At 50.8% G+C, this 17,516-nt stretch overlaps 1 protein-coding gene across 4 annotated transcripts; it reads right to left on the bottom strand.

Moving 5' to 3' along the window:
- Positions 1–747: 747 nt before the first annotated feature.
- Positions 748–17,156, bottom strand: LDLRAD1 (low density lipoprotein receptor class A domain containing 1). Of its 4 annotated transcripts, none has more exons than XM_043877312.1 (7): positions 16,938–17,156; positions 16,389–16,443; positions 13,554–13,682; positions 11,315–11,452; positions 9,099–9,227; positions 7,491–7,678; positions 748–779 (listed from the first exon to the last, which is right to left on the bottom strand). In XM_043877312.1, exons 1-6 carry the CDS (start codon positions 16,956–16,958, stop codon positions 7,530–7,532), a joined length of 621 nt encoding a protein of 206 aa, XP_043733247.1. In that variant the 5' UTR covers positions 16,959–17,156; the 3' UTR covers positions 748–779; positions 7,491–7,529. The 4 variants fall into 4 exon arrangements, with proteins under 4 accessions (XP_043733247.1, XP_043733249.1, XP_043733246.1 ...); XM_043877314.1 differs by having other exon boundaries at positions 7,491–7,611; XM_043877311.1 differs by lacking the exon at positions 748–779 and having other exon boundaries at positions 6,296–7,678.
- Positions 17,157–17,516: the final 360 nt, after the last annotated feature.

The raw sequence follows: 17,516 nt of genomic DNA, 5'->3' as shown, positions 1-17,516 counted from the left end.
TAACACTGAGCTGTAACACTGATTTATTTAAGAGCTATAACACGGTCCATTCGAGACCTGAGAGCTATAACACGGTCTGTCCTCCGAGAGCTGTGACCCGCCAGGGGGCTTTAATGTCCGTCACTCCAAATTTTTGTTGTGACGAGACAAAGAACCGAGGAACATACACTCGCGTGACACTTCCAATGAACACCCAGGACTGATCTCCCTTAGGATGGACTGGTTGGATCTCCTTGCAGTCCAAGGGACTCTCAAGAGTCTTCTCCAACACCACAGTTCAAAAGCATCAATTCTTCGGTGCTCAGCTTTCTTTATAGTCCAACTCTCACACCCATACATGACCACTGGAAAAACCATAGCTTTGATTAGACAGACCTTTGTTCACGAAGTAATGTCTCTGCTTTTTAATATGCTGTCTAGGTTGGTCATAACTTTCCTTCTAATGAGTAAGCATCTTTTAATTTCATGGCTGCAGTCACCATCCACAGTGATTTTAGAGCCCAGAAAAATAAAGTCAGCCACTGTTTCCCCATCTATTTGCCATGAAGTGATGGGACCAGATGCCATGATCTTAGTTTTCTGAATGTTGAGCTTTAAGCCAACGTTTTCACTCTCCTCTTTCACTTTCATCAAGAGGCTCTTTAGTTCTTCTTCACTTTCTGCCATAAGGTGGTGTCATCTACATATCTGAGGTTATTGATATTTCTCCCGGCAATCTTGATTGCAGCTTGTGCTTCTTCCAGCCCAGGGTTTCTCATGATGTACTCCGCAGTGGTTGTCTAAATATGGAAGTGAGGATCAGGGGGGATGAGAGTGAAGGATTACCAAGGGGCACTAGGACTCTTGAGGATGATGGACATGTTCACGATGGACATGAAATTATGTGATAGTTTCATGGGTATATATGTGTGCCAAAACTTATGAAAGTGTACATTTTAAATATGTATAGCTTACTGTTTGTCAATCATACTTCAATAAACCTGTGTGTTTTTTTTTAAAAAAAAGAACTCTCTGAGGGACTCCCCCTGATGGTCCGGTTGTTAAGAATCCACCTTGCAATTCAGCGGACACAGGTTTGTTCCCTGATCAGGGAACTAAGTTCCCACAAGCCATGAAGCAACTAAGCCTGTATGCCTCAACTGCTGAGACTTGTGCCACAAGCAGAGAGTCCATGAGCCACAGTGAAAAATCCTCCATGCCACAGCTGACCCAACGAAGCCAAAGAAAATAAAAAAACTCACTGAACTATACACTTAAGATCTGTGTATTTCACTAAATGTAAATATAACTATAAATGTGTGTTTTGTTTTTTTAATAACTTTTTTAAAAAAGAGAAATCACTTTTTTGGGAAGAGAAATCGCTCTTTTTAGAAGAGAAATCGCTTCTGCCTGGCCTGGAGTTGCTGGGTGGCCCTCAGAATCCCAGAGACGGCTACCAGGCTGTGTCAGTTTGGGCTGGTCCCCTCCCTCTCTACTTCTCCAGGAAGCAGTGTCTTCCTACCAGAAATCTGGCTGGACTCCAAGCTCCTTACCACCTCTGATGTATGTGGTTCGGTGAATTTTAGGATGAATGGAGAGCCCCAGGCAAACAGTGATGGCAGAAGGTTAAACCAGGTCAGATTTCCAGTCCAGACCCTGTGGCGAAGCCTGAGCCATTTTAAATTCCATTCATCTATCCCTGCGTATTTGCACAGAGAAGAACCTGTTGTACTTAACGTACTGATCTTGGAGCTGGGGCCAGGGAGGCTGGGACATGGCAAATATTGACGCTGGCTGCCTGAGTTCTCTCTGCAGGCTGTGGCATTAAATCCCCTGCTATGCTGATGTGAACCAAGGGAGGGGCCTGGCTGATCACCCTGGGCTCTGCGTCTTCCTGGACTAGCTTATGGAATGCTGTTTGGGAGGTTGCTACAGCACCTGCTTCTTTCTGAAAGGAAGAACCAATAAACCAGAAAAGAACAAACACCATTCTTCTGCCAGCACCAGCCACCTCCTGTTGACAGGCTGCCTCCCCTGGCGTAGGCTCCAGCTTTCTCTTCTAGGGAGTCCTGGCTAAGAAAGAGTGAGCCATCAAGGAGTGGGGGGGGTAGTAGGCTCTGGGCTTGGGCCCATCAAGGTTTGATCCTGGCACCATCTTTTAAAAACTGTGTGGTCTTAGCCCAGCAACTTCATCTGTCTTAGCCTCCGTGGAGTACGAATACCAAGCCAGGTTCCTTTACAAGGATAAAATAAAATGAGGTACAAGAGCTAACACATAGAAGTTTGCAATAGTGCTTGGCATGTACTAAATGCTCACCAAATATTGCTAATATTTGTAGACAGGGACTGTTGCCTGCCATTCCAGTAAACAAAGAATGGTGCCCACTATACATACCACTTTTGTAAAGATCAAGCCATTAGCCCTTGCAGCCTCCCACCAATGGTGCACCATGAGGGGAATCCAGAATGGAGAAAACCAGGAAATACTCTGTGCTTTGGATACTGGTCCGAGATAGTTACAATGCATATGTAAAGAATGATTTCAGTGGACCCAGAGTCTTGTATCTTCCCATGAATAGAAAAGTGCCAAAATCATTCATTTGAGATGTCTGTTCTTTGTGATTAGCGGTAATCTTTTGATGTTCAACTACCTGTGTGTGTTTGTCTTCCCAGCAAGAAAGAAAAACAAACCTGTATATCCTGGCTCCTCCCTTGTCTCTTCAGAGTGGTTCCTCAGACCTGTCTGAGGGCTGTCTCCTGGACTACAGTTTTCAGTAAGGTCCCTGAGTAAAACTTAACTTGCAACTTTTAGTTGTTTATTTTCCTTCTGTCGACATACTCATTAAAGGCCCTGCCCTTTCTTCTGCTGGAAGCTTTACTGTTTCCCAGGGGAATTCACCTTTTGGCTTTCCCTCTCCCCTTCCTGCCTGCAAAGTAGTCTGGTCATGACATCCATGTACAAAGGAAAGCCTTCTGAGGAGAGCCTCTCTTCCAGAAAAAGGAAGCAAATGTGTTTTTTGTCTGCTGAAAACCTCTGCCAGCACCCTGCATGTTCAGGGTCAAGTTCACCTCTCCTGCTCAGAAACCAAGACTCTTCTTTATACTCCAGCCATGAGGGACTGCTTCTCATGCCCATAGGCTCCCTCCTTGCACTGGCAACCTGCAGCTCTTCAGCCTGGTCTGCCCTGTCTCTGGCTCCTCCCTGGCCCTGCTCAGGAGTCTCTGCCACTGGAAGCTTCCCAGACCTCCTGAAACTTAGCATGAAACAGCCAACTGCCATAGCTAAGTGTCCAGACTCCTGGTGTTGTCAAACCCAAGCCCATGTGCTCAAGGCACAGGAAGGCCAGATGAATGGAAGTATCAGAATTTAGAGCAAAGAAAGGTTTATTGCATGGCCAAGCAAGAATAGGCAGGCAGCTCAGGCTCAAAAGACCCGAACTCCCCAATGGCTTTCAGGGGAGCATTTTGTTTTTACAGGGGAGCATTTTTAAAGGCGACATTTGGGGATGCAGGCTCCAGGATTCCTGATTTTCTTTTCATTGGTTGGTTGAGAAGTAACAGTGTGGTGTTTCAGGAATCTTAACCATCCACTCTCTGGTTCCGAACAGTCTGGGGGTCTAGTGCTTGTGCTCAGCCTGTGGTCACCAGCCTCCATCTGACTTTGGGGGTCTTAGTTGCTACAGAACAACTCGAAGATAGGCATCAGATTGTTATGTTTATTCCTTGAGGAGGAAGTAAGACTCTGTTTTATCCCTGAACTATTATTACTTTTCTTTCTTAACTTTTCTTGTTTTCTCGTTATTTTTCTTGTTTAACTGCTGTTCCTTTGTTTCTATATTCTTCCCATCCCTAGTTATTAATAGTAACTGCTTGAGTCTGCTCTTTGTAACTCGGGAAAGACCTAGGAGACCAAGTGAGAAATGAGGGGGTGAGGCACAGAAAGGCTTTTGTTCTGGGAGACCCCGCAGGATTCTCAGTTTCCCTGCCTCTGCGCTCACCAGTCATGCGCCTTCAACAAGCTGCCTGGCCTCTCTAAACCTCGCATAAACACTGTACCACCCTCGGACGCTTGTTGGAGGATGAGAGGTGAAGTTCTTCTTAGCATGGTGCCTGATTAGTAGTGAGCACTCAGCAAGTGTCAACCGTGTGCACCTAGAAAGCTGGCTTTTGGTCTCCCCCGGGTACTGACATGCTGAATGGACTCAGGCAAGTTGGTGTCAGCTTTGGTTTCTTCATCCTATAAACTGAAACATCTTAACCCCACGGGCCAGTTAGGGAACGGTTGACTGAAACCATCCACCTTGGCCAGACAGAATGATAACTTGCTCATGTGTTGTCTCACAACAGGAGGTCTCATCAGTAAGGACCCTGAGTCAGACCAAATATGGGCCAAACACAACCCCTAAATTAACCCGATTACCACAATACAGCTGGAGCCACGTGGCAGAGCAGTTCTCCTGGGTTCCCTATTGCTCTCCATCCTGGGGCCCCTTCACAATACAGTTTTTTGCTATGTCAGTTTGTGTGTCTTTTCGGACAACTCATTTCTGAGTGGTAGGCAGAGGCCCACTTTCAGGCCCTGGGAAGGGGCCCCCCTTCCTGTAAAGGCCCATGGATGGGCTTCATTGGGAGCAGAGGGTAAAATTATGTGCAACTGAGTGCATCTGAACATTTTTCTGAGAAACTGCAGCCCGCTGAAGAAGCTCAAGACTGAATGAGCACTGAGGTCTCCCGTCTTCTCTCCCACAGGGACCAACCTTTGCACCACCAGCCCCTGGCGGGAACGGGGCCTCTCTGGCAACTGAAACACCGAGGCTGACTGGTATTGAAACAGGAGGGAAGGAGTCAGCGCACAACCTTTAAAAGAATGGCAAAGCCCTTGAGGATACAACATACACTGATTAGAACTGTTAGGTCCAATTTGGCAGAAGATTTGACTTCCGGTGGATCTCACTGTACACTCACATTAGCATGTGCTGAATGACATACCCACAGGCGCCATGGCAGTTCCAAGGTTAACCATAAAGGGTCAAAAGGTGGATGGTGGGCCAATTCCTGGAAAGCTCCCCTTTCCCAAAATAGTTGGAATAATCCTCCCATTCATTAGCCTATGAAATTACCCATCCCATAAAAACTAACCACCCAGTGTTTCAGGTCCTTCACCTTCTGAGATGGCCCATGCTCTGTGTGTGGAGTGTGTTTCTCCCAGGGCCACTCTCACCTTTTGAGATGGACCGCATTCTGTCTGTAGAATATGTATCTCTCTAAATAAGTCCACTTCTTACCTATCCCTGAATTCTTTCTGCGAAGAGATCTAAAGAACCTGAGCTTCATTAAGTCCTGAGACCAGGCATGTGACCTCAATTAAAAGACAGTGGGTTCAAGTCCCAACCTGGGTTTTGGCTGAGTATGAGCCTAATCTAAGTTGTGTGGTTTCAGCGGGAGCTAGCATAGGCTCCTGTTCCCATGGCCTCTCCCCAGTGACCTTGTTTTCAACTCTAGTGCTCCGGGTGTCAGGAACATGTTGGCCTGTGAATGCTGGGAATGAACTGCTGGACCTTTTCTTGTTCCCCATGTTATTCTTAGTCGCTCAGTTGTGTCTGACTCTTTGTTACCCCATGGTTTATAGCCCGCCTGGCACTCTGTCCAAGTAATTTTTCATTTTTTCCTCCTCAGGGGTCAGTCAGTTCCTCTGGATCAGTTTTCGGAACTGAGGATGCCCCAAGCATGCTGGCTATGCCCCATTTGTGCTGCCCTCGGAGAGAAACTCAGCCAAAGGTGCCAGAATCCAGGGCTGGGCCTCGCTCGGACGGGATCTCTGAGGCATCCTGTTCCATGAGCTGGCCCTCAGGTCATCTGAGTCAGAAACATGGTTACATCCTGGCTCTCCAAGTCCCGTCCTTGGTGCCCTCAGCTCAGCACTTCCTGCTGTCCCACCCATCCTTCCAGTGTGAGATGCCTCCTCCGTGACACCTTCTTCTCCTCGGGTGCTGGGGTCCAGGTCTGTTCACCTCTGGGTGCCTGGCACTGGGCTTGGCACAGAACAAGCACACAGAGACTGTTCAGTGAGCAAATGAATTGACTCAGGTGGCAATAAAGAAACTGCAGCTCATCTGTCTCTCAGATGCCCATTTTTAATTCAAAACTCACAGAAGACTGATACATGCTGCTGCTGCTGCTAAGTCGCTTCAGTCGTGTCTGACTCTTTGTGACCCCATACATGGCAGCCCACCAGGCTCCCCTGTTCCTGGGATTCTCCAGGCAAGAACATTGGAGTGGGTTGCCATTTCCTTCTCCAATGCAGGAAAGTGAAAAGTGAAAGTGAAGTCGCTCAGTCGTGCCCGACTCATCGCAACCCCATGGACTACAGTCCACCAGGCTCCTCCATCCAATGGATTTTCCAGGCAAGAACACTGGAATGGGTTGCCATTGCCTTCTCTGAGACTGATACATAGAATTGATTATATTAATTTCTAACAGGGATATGTATGTCTTCATCAACAGGAACCCTCTTATTAGCCAGATTCCAAGTCCATGTTTCAGAATAAGTGTGGGACACTTTCTGACCCTCAAGCTACATTTTTAAACCCAGAGACTCTGCCTTTACCCCGGCCAAGATAGGGTCACATTGGTAGCAAAAACGACTTTGGGGTTGGGACACCATGGACCGTGTTTGAGTCCCACTTCTGAGCCTGACTTTGCTGTAAGATCCTGGGGGCCACAGTTTCCTCATCTGTTTAATGGATATATCCATCCATGCCTGCCTGGGTGTTGTAAAACTGGAATATATGCCAAGAAACAGCGGGTTCACTCAGGCTTTGGGACTGAAATACAATCCCTACCTGAAGGAACCTGGGCTGTTTGGTTGGGCAGGTGGTCTTGGGTGAGGGTGGAACTGGTTCAGAGGAGAGGGGATGGAAAGGGTTGAGGAGGGGCTCCTCAAGCTGTTCTCCCTACAGCTCAGAGCCTCCTGGGGTGGTTTCCTTGTGGTAGGGTGACAAGTACCCTGTCTCATGTACATCTCATGTGATCCATCAGTGGGCCCCACTAGGAGTATTGAGCTGGGAAAAACACTGAGGCTATATCCAAACCTAGCAACATGTGCCTTAGGTACCAAAGCAGCAGGAAGTGGCATATATATTATATATATGTGCCAGCAAGAAGGGCTAAACTTCTCAGCTTGGTGTTCAAGCCCAAAACTTATTTTTTCTCCAAGGAGTGACAAGGTCAGTATCTACAAGCCTGTCTTGGAGCAAAGGAGCAGATTTCCTCTGTGTGTCGCCAGAGGCAGGCCTCAAATCATGGAAGCAGATTTCCCTCATCTTTGTTAGGAGTTGCCTAACATGGTAATGAGCCCCCCATCCCTGGAAGAATTCAAGCAGAGGTTAAAAAACTTGAAAGCAGGAGAGGCAAGTCCTATTCAGAGACAATGGTGTGTAGATTCCTCTATGTAATCTCAAAGACTCCTTTCTGCTCTTGGATTCATAACACATGTGAAGGGTTATCAATACCATTCCAGCCAGCATCCCACTCTGGCCTGGGTGACTCAGTCAAGGGCCAGGACAGGAGTACTCATCGGACCAGTCGGAGCAATGCTGCACATGATCCCGGCAGAGGCTCCTGGGGATACAGCTACAGTATTTGAAGACAGTCGAGGGGCAGGGCCACCACCCAGGGCTGCAGGGTGGGCAGGTAGTCACTGGGAAGATAGAAGAACAACTGGAATGCCCCATGCACCAGGGCACTCCTTAGCCCTGCAACTGGCCATAGCCCCCACAGCCCCACTCTGTCTGACACAGGTTGACTGTATTCCTTATTTCCTGCAGAAGAGAGGATCTAGACTCCCCAGCTCAGCTCAGAGCCTCCTGGGGTGGCTTCCTTGTGGCAGGGTGACAGGTACCCTGTCTCATGTGCATCTCATGTGATCCATCAGTAGGCCCGACTAGGATTACTGAGCTGGGAAAAACAATGAAGCTGTATTCAAGCCTAGCAGTATCTGCCTTAGGTACCAAAGCAGCAGGAAGTGGCATATATACCGTATATGTGCCATCCAGAAGGGCTAAACTTCTGTGTGACTTTATGTGTGACCTCAAGCAAGTCTCTCACCCTGTCTGAGCCTCAGTTTCCTCATCTGCTCAAGGTTGTTACTAAGAAAGATAGGCCAAGTGCCAGGCTCACGGTCAGTGTTCAAATATTATTGTGTGCATGTCATCTCCCATCCTCCTCTCTCACCCTAAATTTGGTCCCACCAGCCCACTTATGACTCCCTGAGGGAACCTCGCAGGCCTCCCTCCTTTACCCTGGACCCTGGGTCTCCAGCATTCCCTGCTGCACACCCAGCCTCTGCCTGGTGAAACCCTGTCCATTTTTTAAGGCCTGCTTGATTACAGCCTCTTCTGAGAGATCTCCCTTGATGATTTCTTCTCCCCTTCCCCCCAACAAAAACCTCTCCAGGACTCCTGGCACTACCTTTGGTCACTAGCATGATGTAAGTCCTGGGGATAGGACATATGTTTGACCCCTGGCTGTCTCCCAGCAGGACCTGGCGCCAGGCCAGCCCCCCCAACAGTGCTTAGAACATATTTGTGGGTTGAATGCCAGGGAAGAGATTGGAAGCAGACTCTGGGGCAGTGAAAGAACTCAAATCTTAGAGTTGGGAGACCTGGGTTTATACCCAAGCTCCCTCTTTATCCCTCACTTTACTAAGTCGCTTCTCCCCTCTGGCCTCAGTTTACCTACATATAAATTGGGGCCAGTGATTCCTGCCCTGTTTTTCCTCACAGGATTGTTGGGTGGTGCAGAGATGAGGGAAGCCCAGGTTCAAACCCCAGTTGGGCCATTTATGTACTCTTCTTGTGACTGCTCTCTGGGCTCCCTGGCTTCCTCATTTGAGACCTTGAAACTAAGTTTCCCACCACAGAAGAATAACCCTCCGGAAGGAACCACTTGTAGTGGTAATGAACACCCTGCCACTTGAGGCATTTAGGCAGAAGTGGAAAACTTCTTCCTAGAATGCAAATAGGGGGCGCAGGGGGAACCTCAGAGATTCTCTGGCTAACTTCTGCCCTCCGGCCGCTACCTGGCCAGTTGCCCAGCCCAGCCTGTGCCCAGACCCCCACCTGGGCTCAGTTCATCTGAGCAGTCCCCACAGTTGTTGATCCCGTCACACATTTGGTCTGAGTAGATCCAGGAAGCAGGGTCTCCACAGTGAGCCACGAGAAAGCCAGGGAGGCTCTGGGGCACAGCTCCTGCAGAGGGAGAGGTGAGGCAGGAGCAAGCCCACATTTGGCTGCAATTCAGGTACATTCAGGCTGCAGGTGTCTTATGGCTAAATGGAGGTGGATTGTCCTGACCACCCTGGCAACTGATAAACCCGGGGTCACTGAGCATCCAGGAAGGGCACAAGGAGAAGGTTTCCTGGGGAGGAGGTCAGTCAAGGGGAGATGAGGGTTCTTGCCCTGTTTATCCAACAGGATGCCTAGAGCTGCTTCTCCCTTCCTCACTCCTACTCAGCTCTTGCTCCTTCCCATCCACACCATGTCTTACTCTGCTCCTCCCTCCAGAAATGTCCTTCTCAACACCTGTCCAAAACCATCCCACCTGCAAGCTTCCTCCAACTGGAACACAACAAAAATAAATGTGGGGTTTTCCTGGTGGCTAACCAGTAAAGAAATCACCTGCCAATGCAGGAGACACGGATCCAATCCCTGATCTGGGAAGATTTTACATCCCATGGAGCAACTATGCCTGTGAGCCACAACTATTGAGCCGGTGCTCTAGAGTCCGAGAGCCACAGCTACTGAGCCCATGTGCTGCAACTACTGACGCCCCTGCACTTAGAATCCGTACTCCACAACAAGAGAAACCACTGCAATGAAAAGTCCGAGCACTGCAACTAGAGAGTAGCTTCTGCTCTTTGCAACTAGAGGAAAGCCATACCAGCAGTGAAGACCCAACACAGCCATAAAGAAATAAAATAAATAATTTTAAAAAAGAATAAATGTGAAGTCTTGCACTTGGGTCCCAGAATTCAGGGGATGTGGGTTCACATGTTTTGTGAGAGGGAATCAGAGAACCCTTCTTGAAGGTGGGTTTTGTGTTAGACAGCAGTGTGACAGCGCTACCAAAATTAACACTAACTCGGGCCACATCACTAGAGATATAACCCAGACTTAGGAGGGGAAAAGTCTTTGTTCCCTGGACTGGCCAGAGCCAGCCGGAAGTGTCACGGATACCTCTGAGGCTAGTCCAGGGAGAGCGACACGGCAGTTGGTTTGTGTTCTGTGGATGCTGGTGGAGTGGGAAAGACCAATCACAACGGGGTGACTGGGAGTTCAAAGGGTAGTTCAGGGAAGAGGAGACTCATGTAGGACAACAAAGCAATCTCCAATCCATGCAGTGCCACCATCACGGGAAACAGATTGACATGTGGTTTTTGGAGGGTAGGGGTTGATGGGAGGTTAGAGTTAGAACCAGTCAAGGGTGCTATTGGGAGGGGGCCCTAAACTCTGTACAAGGGAGACGTCCCCATGGGAAAACCAGAGTGATAGGAGCAGCTGCCTCAAGTTGTAGTGAGCTTCTATCCTGGGAGTGTGCAAGCAGAGGATGGATGGCAGAGGGGATTGGGGCATGAGATGGAAAATGGGCTAGATGAATTTAAGATCTCTTCTGGTCTTGAGAGCTCATGATGCAATGACCCTCCACTCATAAGCTACCCCACCCCACCCACTCTAACTCACCAATCTCTTTTCCTCCTCTGTGGCAACTGCCATGCTCCTCTCTCTTGAGAACTGTCAGGTCTAAGTTCTGGGATTAGACCTTCTCATTCATTCCTTGGTTGATTCACTAATTTCATCATTTATTCAACACATCATTCCAGATATTTCTCTGTGCAGAGCCCGGTGCCAGGCCCTGGGCCCCAAGATCAAGCAGACTAGGTTTGCCTCAGAGGAGTTCACAGTCTGATGGGGGTGGCAAACATGCCAAATGAGATTGACAATCAAGGTGACTGGGGCTGGGACACAGGTTAGCACAGGGGCTATGAGAACCCAGTAAAGGGAACGTCATCTAGTTTGGGAGTCAGAGAAGGCTTCTTAGAGGAGGTAATGCTTGAACTCTGCCGTGAGGGTTACATAAAGTTTCTCCAGGCCCAGAATGGAGGCATTCCCTAGTGTGGGCATATGTGTGTGCGTGTGACAGGGACAGAGTGGGAGAAGCAAAGGCATAGAAGCACGCAAGGGTGCCTGGTACGTTCAGGGTGGTCGAGCTTCAGTCTGGCTGCAGGGAGAGCTGGAGTTGGGGGCAATTCCCGAGGGGCCCTGGCGTAGGTACTCACGGCACAAGGCCTCCTCCTCGTCCTCGCCGTGGGCACAGGTGCGGACGCCGTCACAGACCCTGCTGGCCGGGATGCAGCTGCTCCGGTCGTTGCACAGGAAGCCCGTCCTGTTCATCTGCGTCACGCAGGCCTGGGCCCCTGGGTGGGCAGGGCGAGCCCCGGAAGGGTCAAGGGTGGTGTTCACAAGGGCATCACCAAGTTCTCCCCTCTGAGCCCCACCTGAGCTGGAGCGAGGGGCTGGGGCCACGGGGAGGACACTGAACTCGGCATTGAAGATTGTATGCACGCCCCAGTTCAACCACTGTGTGACTGCGCTGGCTGTGTGACTATGGGCAGGTGACCTGACCTCTCTGTGCCTCAGGTTCCTTGTCTGCAAAGTGGGGAGCATAGCACACACCCCGTGGGGCTGCTGGGGAGATGACATAAAAGCCTTTGTGTCAGTAACCCTAGAGAGAGTGCAGAGAAAATCATGGTTCCCATGTCTATTGAACAACCACCTCATGGGAAGCTCCCCAGGACAGGCCTAGGGTCAGTGACGCGGTTTTCACGGCAGGGTTCCTGGTGCAGGTGAGGGTGTCAGAGGCAACATCCTGGGGCCAGCTAGCGACCGTTATGCCACAGTCCTTATGTCTGGGACAGCTTGACAGGCTGCAAACACCTTCACATTTTTATTCTACTGTTTCCCTGAATCCTCGCGCAATGTGTCATCATTAGCCTCATTTTATAGATAAGAAAAGTAAGACTCGGTGAGGTTCAAGAGGCCTGGCCACACAGCTAATAACCAGGCTGCTGCCTCTCTCCTTCCTGAGGTCGGGCTGCCTCTGCAGTGCCCAGGAGTGGTGGGGACCATCTGAGTGTCTGTCCCTTGGAGAGTCTTCGCTCTGTCTCACTGCGTGGAGCACCCAGCCCTGGGGCTGCTCCAAAGAATTAGGGGAGAGAAACTGTCAGAGGAGCTGGGAGGTCCAACTTTGCGGGTTGTGCACGCAGACACACATGTGTGCAGGTTGGAGGTGGGGGCGAGTTTATGTGGGTCGCAGCTCATCTCCTGGAACAGCCTCAGCTAGTGTGAGGGGGCTGGCTCTCAGAGACACATTGTAACACACACACAACTGCTTATAGACATACACACTTGGACACACTTGCGCAAACACAGACATGCACACACAAGGGCAAACACACACACAGATATGTTCCTGCACATACAAGCATATGCATACACACAGATGCTTGCACACATGTACACACAGACACACAGGTGCATGCATGGAGTTGTGAACACACAACTCTGCATGTGTTCACATCTACCCGCAGTGTCCATGCACAGGCACGAGGGTGCCGTGGATTCTACCCCTACTCTCACTGTGTCCCCTTAGCACCTCCTGCTAGGCAACAGGCATCTCTCAAAAAGGTAGGTCTGGTGACATTCCACCCCCGGCTTAATTCCTTTCCATGGCTCTCTAGATGGTGACCTCCTTCCCCAGTGCAGCCTTCGAGGCACTGGGCCCTGGGCCTCTGGCCCTACCCGCTGCCCTGTCCATCGAGTCCACTGACCTTCTCCTCATATTTCCTCCCACCCCAAGGGCTCCACACATGCTGTTCCCTGTGCCTGGATGCTTTTCCCGCCACCCCCTCCACCAACCAGTCCTGCTTTCCCTTCACGCTTCAGTGCCTTTAACTTCTCAAGGTGCCCATCCTGACCCCTGGACTGGCCAGAGCGTTGCTCCAGACTCTCAGAGCTCCCTCTAAGCCTGCCTTAAAGTGGTTATTCATTAACCTCCGTGTCACTGCAAACTGTTAGCTCTATGAGGTCACGTTTGGTGTTGGTGCTCACTGCTGAAGCCTGCCTGGCCTCAGGGCTGCACTGGACAGGTCCCTGTCCTCTGTGGTGGAGACAGACACACAGAAGGACAACACCACTCTGGGTGATCGGGCCTGGGGGAGAAGAAGTGTGAGAGTAATGGGAGCTGAAACAAGGCTCCTAAACAAGGCAGGCAGGGAAGGCTTCCTGGAGGAGGTGGCATCATAGCTGGGTCCACTTCAATAGCTCAGGATACAGATGTGCAGATGGAAGCTCAGAGATGTGCGCATGTCAGGGTCAGTGTGTATCTGTACATGCGCCCTAAGGAACTGTTCAAAAGTCACTTTGTGGAGAAGCCAGGCAGGATCAGTTTCCCCCATCACTCTGTGCTCCCTCTTCCTTCCCAACAAGTCTGACCCACTCTCTCTTGCCCACCCTGACCTGGCGTGCGAGATGGGGGTCCAAGGATGGCGACCAGGGCGATCAGAGCTGCAAGAGTTGTCAGCAGGAGCATCAGGAAGGCTGAGAGGCAGACCCCTCGGCGTGAGTAGCAGCAAGGGCTGCAGTCCGCTGTGTGGGGTGGGAAACCAGTGATGGAGCAGCCAGTGCCGGGGCCCAGGGATCCCCCACCCTGAACCCTACAAGTGATCCCTCCTCTCTGGGGTGCTGGGGTAGGACAGGCTTCCCTGGAGGAGGGTGCTCCCAAGCCCACTGAGATGCTCTCGGCTCTGTCTGTGGACTCACCCCACCAAACGCCTGGCCCTGGCCTACATCCAGGTGAGTGGCAGTCGGGATGAGGGTCCTCGGTCTCTGCTCCACCCCCTAACCCTCGTGTCCTTCCATGAGTCTGTCTCCTCAGGAGATAGGGAAGGAGACATGTACACCTGCTTACTGAGTTCCTGCCACAGGGCAGAAACCAAAGCAGGCCCTTCATAGCCATTATTTTCATTATTCAAGACTACCTTTATTTTACAGATGAGGAAACCGAAGCTCAGGGAAGGAAAAGTCCAGGCCCCCTTGTGTGGAGCTGTTAAGTCAGTCCACATCTATCTGCTGCCAAAATTGGTGCTCTTTCCACGATGTCAACTGATTATTCATTCTGGAACCTGCCAGGATGCTGGTTGGAATCCCAGCTCCACCACTTTTCAGCTGGGCCACACTGAAAAGCCATTTTACTTCTCTGTGCCTGTTTTCCTCATGTGGGAAATGGGGCTCTAATGCCTAAATTAGAGTTGTTGAGAGGATTAAGCTAGGTACTGGATCAGAACAGGGCTTGGTACATAGTAAGTGCTATAAAGGTTCTAGCTACTATTTGTCTTTATTAAGCATCTACTATGTGCCAATCTGGAAACGACAGTGATGCCTTTAACTGACTTTGCTTCTGAATTTTTCTGGCTTGTGAAATAATGAAAGAGAATCATATTGGGGACCTACTAAGTTCCCTGGTGGTTCAGATGGTAAAGAATCTGCCTGCAACATGGGAGACCCAGGTTCAATCCCTGGGTCAGGAAGGTCCCCTGGAGAAGGAAATGGCAACCCACTCCAGTATTCCTGCCTGGAGGATCCTGGCAGGCTATAGTCCATGGGGCTGCAAAGGGTTGAACATGACTGAGTGACTAACACCCTGCTCTGTAGAGGACATAAAAGCAATCATAGCTCTGATCCTTGCCCTCCAAAAGCTTGTAGTTCACTTAGAAGACAAGGTCTGGACATGTTAAAAGGAGAGCGTGAGCACTCCTCTGTCCCCTGGGGACTATTATCTGAGGGAAGGAGCAGGAGCGTGTGTCTCCAGAGGTCAGCCCAGCAGCAGGCACACAATAGGTGCTTTGTGAATGTTCTGACCTAGAGGTCCAGGGAAGAACCCAGTTCAGGTCAGTTCAGGTCACTTCCAAAATGTCAGGTCCACTGACATTTTCAGAGCAGCCTGCTCTGTGCTGGTCCATCAGTCAGACCTGTAGCTGTATCCCAGCAGCTCACACAGCCAGGTGACCAGTGTGGTGAAGGAGGTGTCCTGGGTGCGTAGAGGAGGATGGCATTTCCATGGGTGGGTGAGGGGAAGGTGCAAGGAGAAGGCAGTCCAGGTAGAGGGTGCAGGAGGATAGAGGTCCTGATGGCATGTGGGGGACAGCAAGTGTGGCTGAACTCTTAGTGGGTGTAGCTTGGGAAGGGAGACATAGACGGAGATGCAGCATAAATCTGAAGCTCACATTCCCTGCAGCCTTGGTTGGTGCCTCCCTTGTAAACTCGGGTAACCAGGGAGACAGCGAGAAGGCTGGCAAGAGAAGGAGAAGAATCCTGGTCGGTCGGCCAAGCAGCTGCTTCTCAAATATTTGCGCAGCACAGGCTGGGCAGGAGGGGTCACAGGAGCATCTCGGGGTCCACGGCCAGGTGAAGGTTACACTTCAAAGCCTGAAAGCCCTTAAGTGCTGATCCTCCTGGGGACAGATGGGAAAAGGAGGCCATTTTTCCACACCAGGCCCTTCAAGAAGCAGGCTTGAAATAAATGAGCGCCAGCGTGGAGCAAAAATATTCTGGGGCTCTGCAAGCCGAGGGACCCTAATTCGAACTTGAACCCTGCCTCACGCCCCCCATCCATGCGGGATCCCAGCTTGGCTGAACCACCCGACCTCAAGTCACCTCAGCTATCTCGTCTGCTATTTCACCCAACAGGAGACCCCCTCAGAGCTGACCATTGGGTGTAGAAGAGGCCCCATGGTGCTGGGCACACAATAGGGCCTTGATCCTTGATAGTTATTAGTAGTTATCTACCTCTCTGGGTCTGTCCCCTCAGTGGTCAAATGAGAGTCAAGATTGGACACATAGCAGGTGCTCAATAAAAGTGTTCTTTTCTTCTTTATTCCACAGAAGTAAAGCACACTGTCCTGGTCACTTGGTGAGCCAGCAGCCGAGAGCAGGTACTCAGTAAACGTGAGCTCCCTCCCACCTTATCCCTCGGAGGTAAAGAGACCCACCTGGGCCACCCTTTGAGTCAGGGTCTGGACTCTACAGCTCTTTCCTCTATGGGTTTTGAGGGGCACTGTATGTCTGTGAGGTGGGCAGCACACAGTTCATGCTCACATGTGCTTATGCATTTAGCAAATGGCCATCAGTATGGATGGCCAGGACCCTGGGAATGGATGACATCAACAACGGGGCAGAGGTCTGAGAGACGGAGGGAGCCTTAGGGAGCTGCTTTTGTGTCTCCATAGCCACAGCCCAGCATCAAGGGGGTCCCATGTAGGGGAGGGGCTGGCCCCAGGCCCCCCCAGCCTTTACCTTCCCCTCCAGGGAGGGCTTTGCTTCCAGCAGCAGCATTGCCATTGGCATCCCCCTGCCCAAGAGAACAGAATGTGGGGTGGGCTGAGGTGAGGGGAGGTCTAGACTGAAAAGCTTTTCAGAAGCGTCACCAAGAGCCTTGGGGAGAAACCCTGTCCCTCCACTTGGATGCCCCACACTCCTGTCTCTTTCACGTTCCCACACCTTTGCCTGTACTATGCCCTTGCCTGGAAAGCCTTTTCCTCCGCTGCCCATTTGGCAAACATTCACCCTTCAAACCAGCTCAGGGGGTACCCCCTTGGAGAAGCTCCCACAGGTGACCCCCTTAATGTCGATCGTTCCATCCCCTGGCCTCCTGGCCCCTCCCAGCTCCCACCACCTGAACCATGTACCTGGTTCACCTGTTGTGTCTCCCTACAACCTGGTAGAGAGCCTCCGGGGTGGCAGGGGACCCGAGTCACCTCAATGTCTCCCCTCTTTACTGCCCACCCTTAGCCCGGGATTTGCACTCCCACCCCAGGTCAGGAGCCATCTCAGGGCAGCTCTTACCTGGGGCAAGATCTTGTTCATGTCTCTGGCTACTAGCTCCAGTCTCCGGGCCCTAGGCAGTGCAGAAAACTCGGCAGGTTCCTGGCCTGTCACCAGGGGCAGCCAGGAGGAGGGATGACAGGAGGCCTCTCCTGGCCGCACCCTCCCTGTGGGCAGCTCCTCCCAGGCTGCCTCCCAAGAAGAGGAAAGGGCAGGAGGGCCCTGCTCTGGCCTGGCCTCTTCCCACTCTGCAGGCTGACAGCCATGCTCCAACGCCAGAATTCTCTATGTTACAGAAGAGCCTGCGGTTCAGAGAGCGAGGAACTGCCCTTGAATCACATGGTGTGGGGTTGAGAGGGAAGTTGAACCCAGAAATTTTTCAGTGTGTGATTTTTCTCCACATCAATGATGAGATGGAGGATCTCAGGTCTCCCCCAGCTGCATGAAATCCAGGCAGAAAGACCCAGAATTAAGGTTCCAGTGGCTAAAAAGCAGGGGTCACGTTTTCATTGATGTTTGTCCAATGAAATACATAATCTATGTGGAAAGAATATGTATTTTCCACTAAAATGATAGGTCACTTAACCTGAGTTTCAGCTT

The sequence above is a fragment of the Cervus elaphus genome, chromosome 20 (genome assembly GCF_910594005.1).
Source record: "Cervus elaphus chromosome 20, mCerEla1.1, whole genome shotgun sequence".
Lineage (NCBI taxonomy): Eukaryota > Metazoa > Chordata > Mammalia > Artiodactyla > Cervidae > Cervus > Cervus elaphus.
The sequence above is the reverse complement of the archived record's forward strand: the minus strand, read 5'-3'. Positions and strand labels throughout refer to the sequence as shown.

Excerpts from the sequence above, each read along its gene's own strand:
- LDLRAD1 (XM_043877312.1), bottom strand. The coding sequence starts at position 16,958 with ATGAACAAGATCTTGCCCCAG. Across the intron at positions 11,453-13,553 it reads ACCCCCATCTCGCACGCCAG|GGGCCCAGGCCTGCGTGACG; the intron begins GTCAGGGTGGGC and ends CTGCCCACCCAG. Across the intron at positions 7,679-9,098 it reads CTCAGATGAACTGAGCCCAG|TGACTACCTGCCCACCCTGC; the intron begins GTGGGGGTCTGG and ends CTATCTTCCCAG.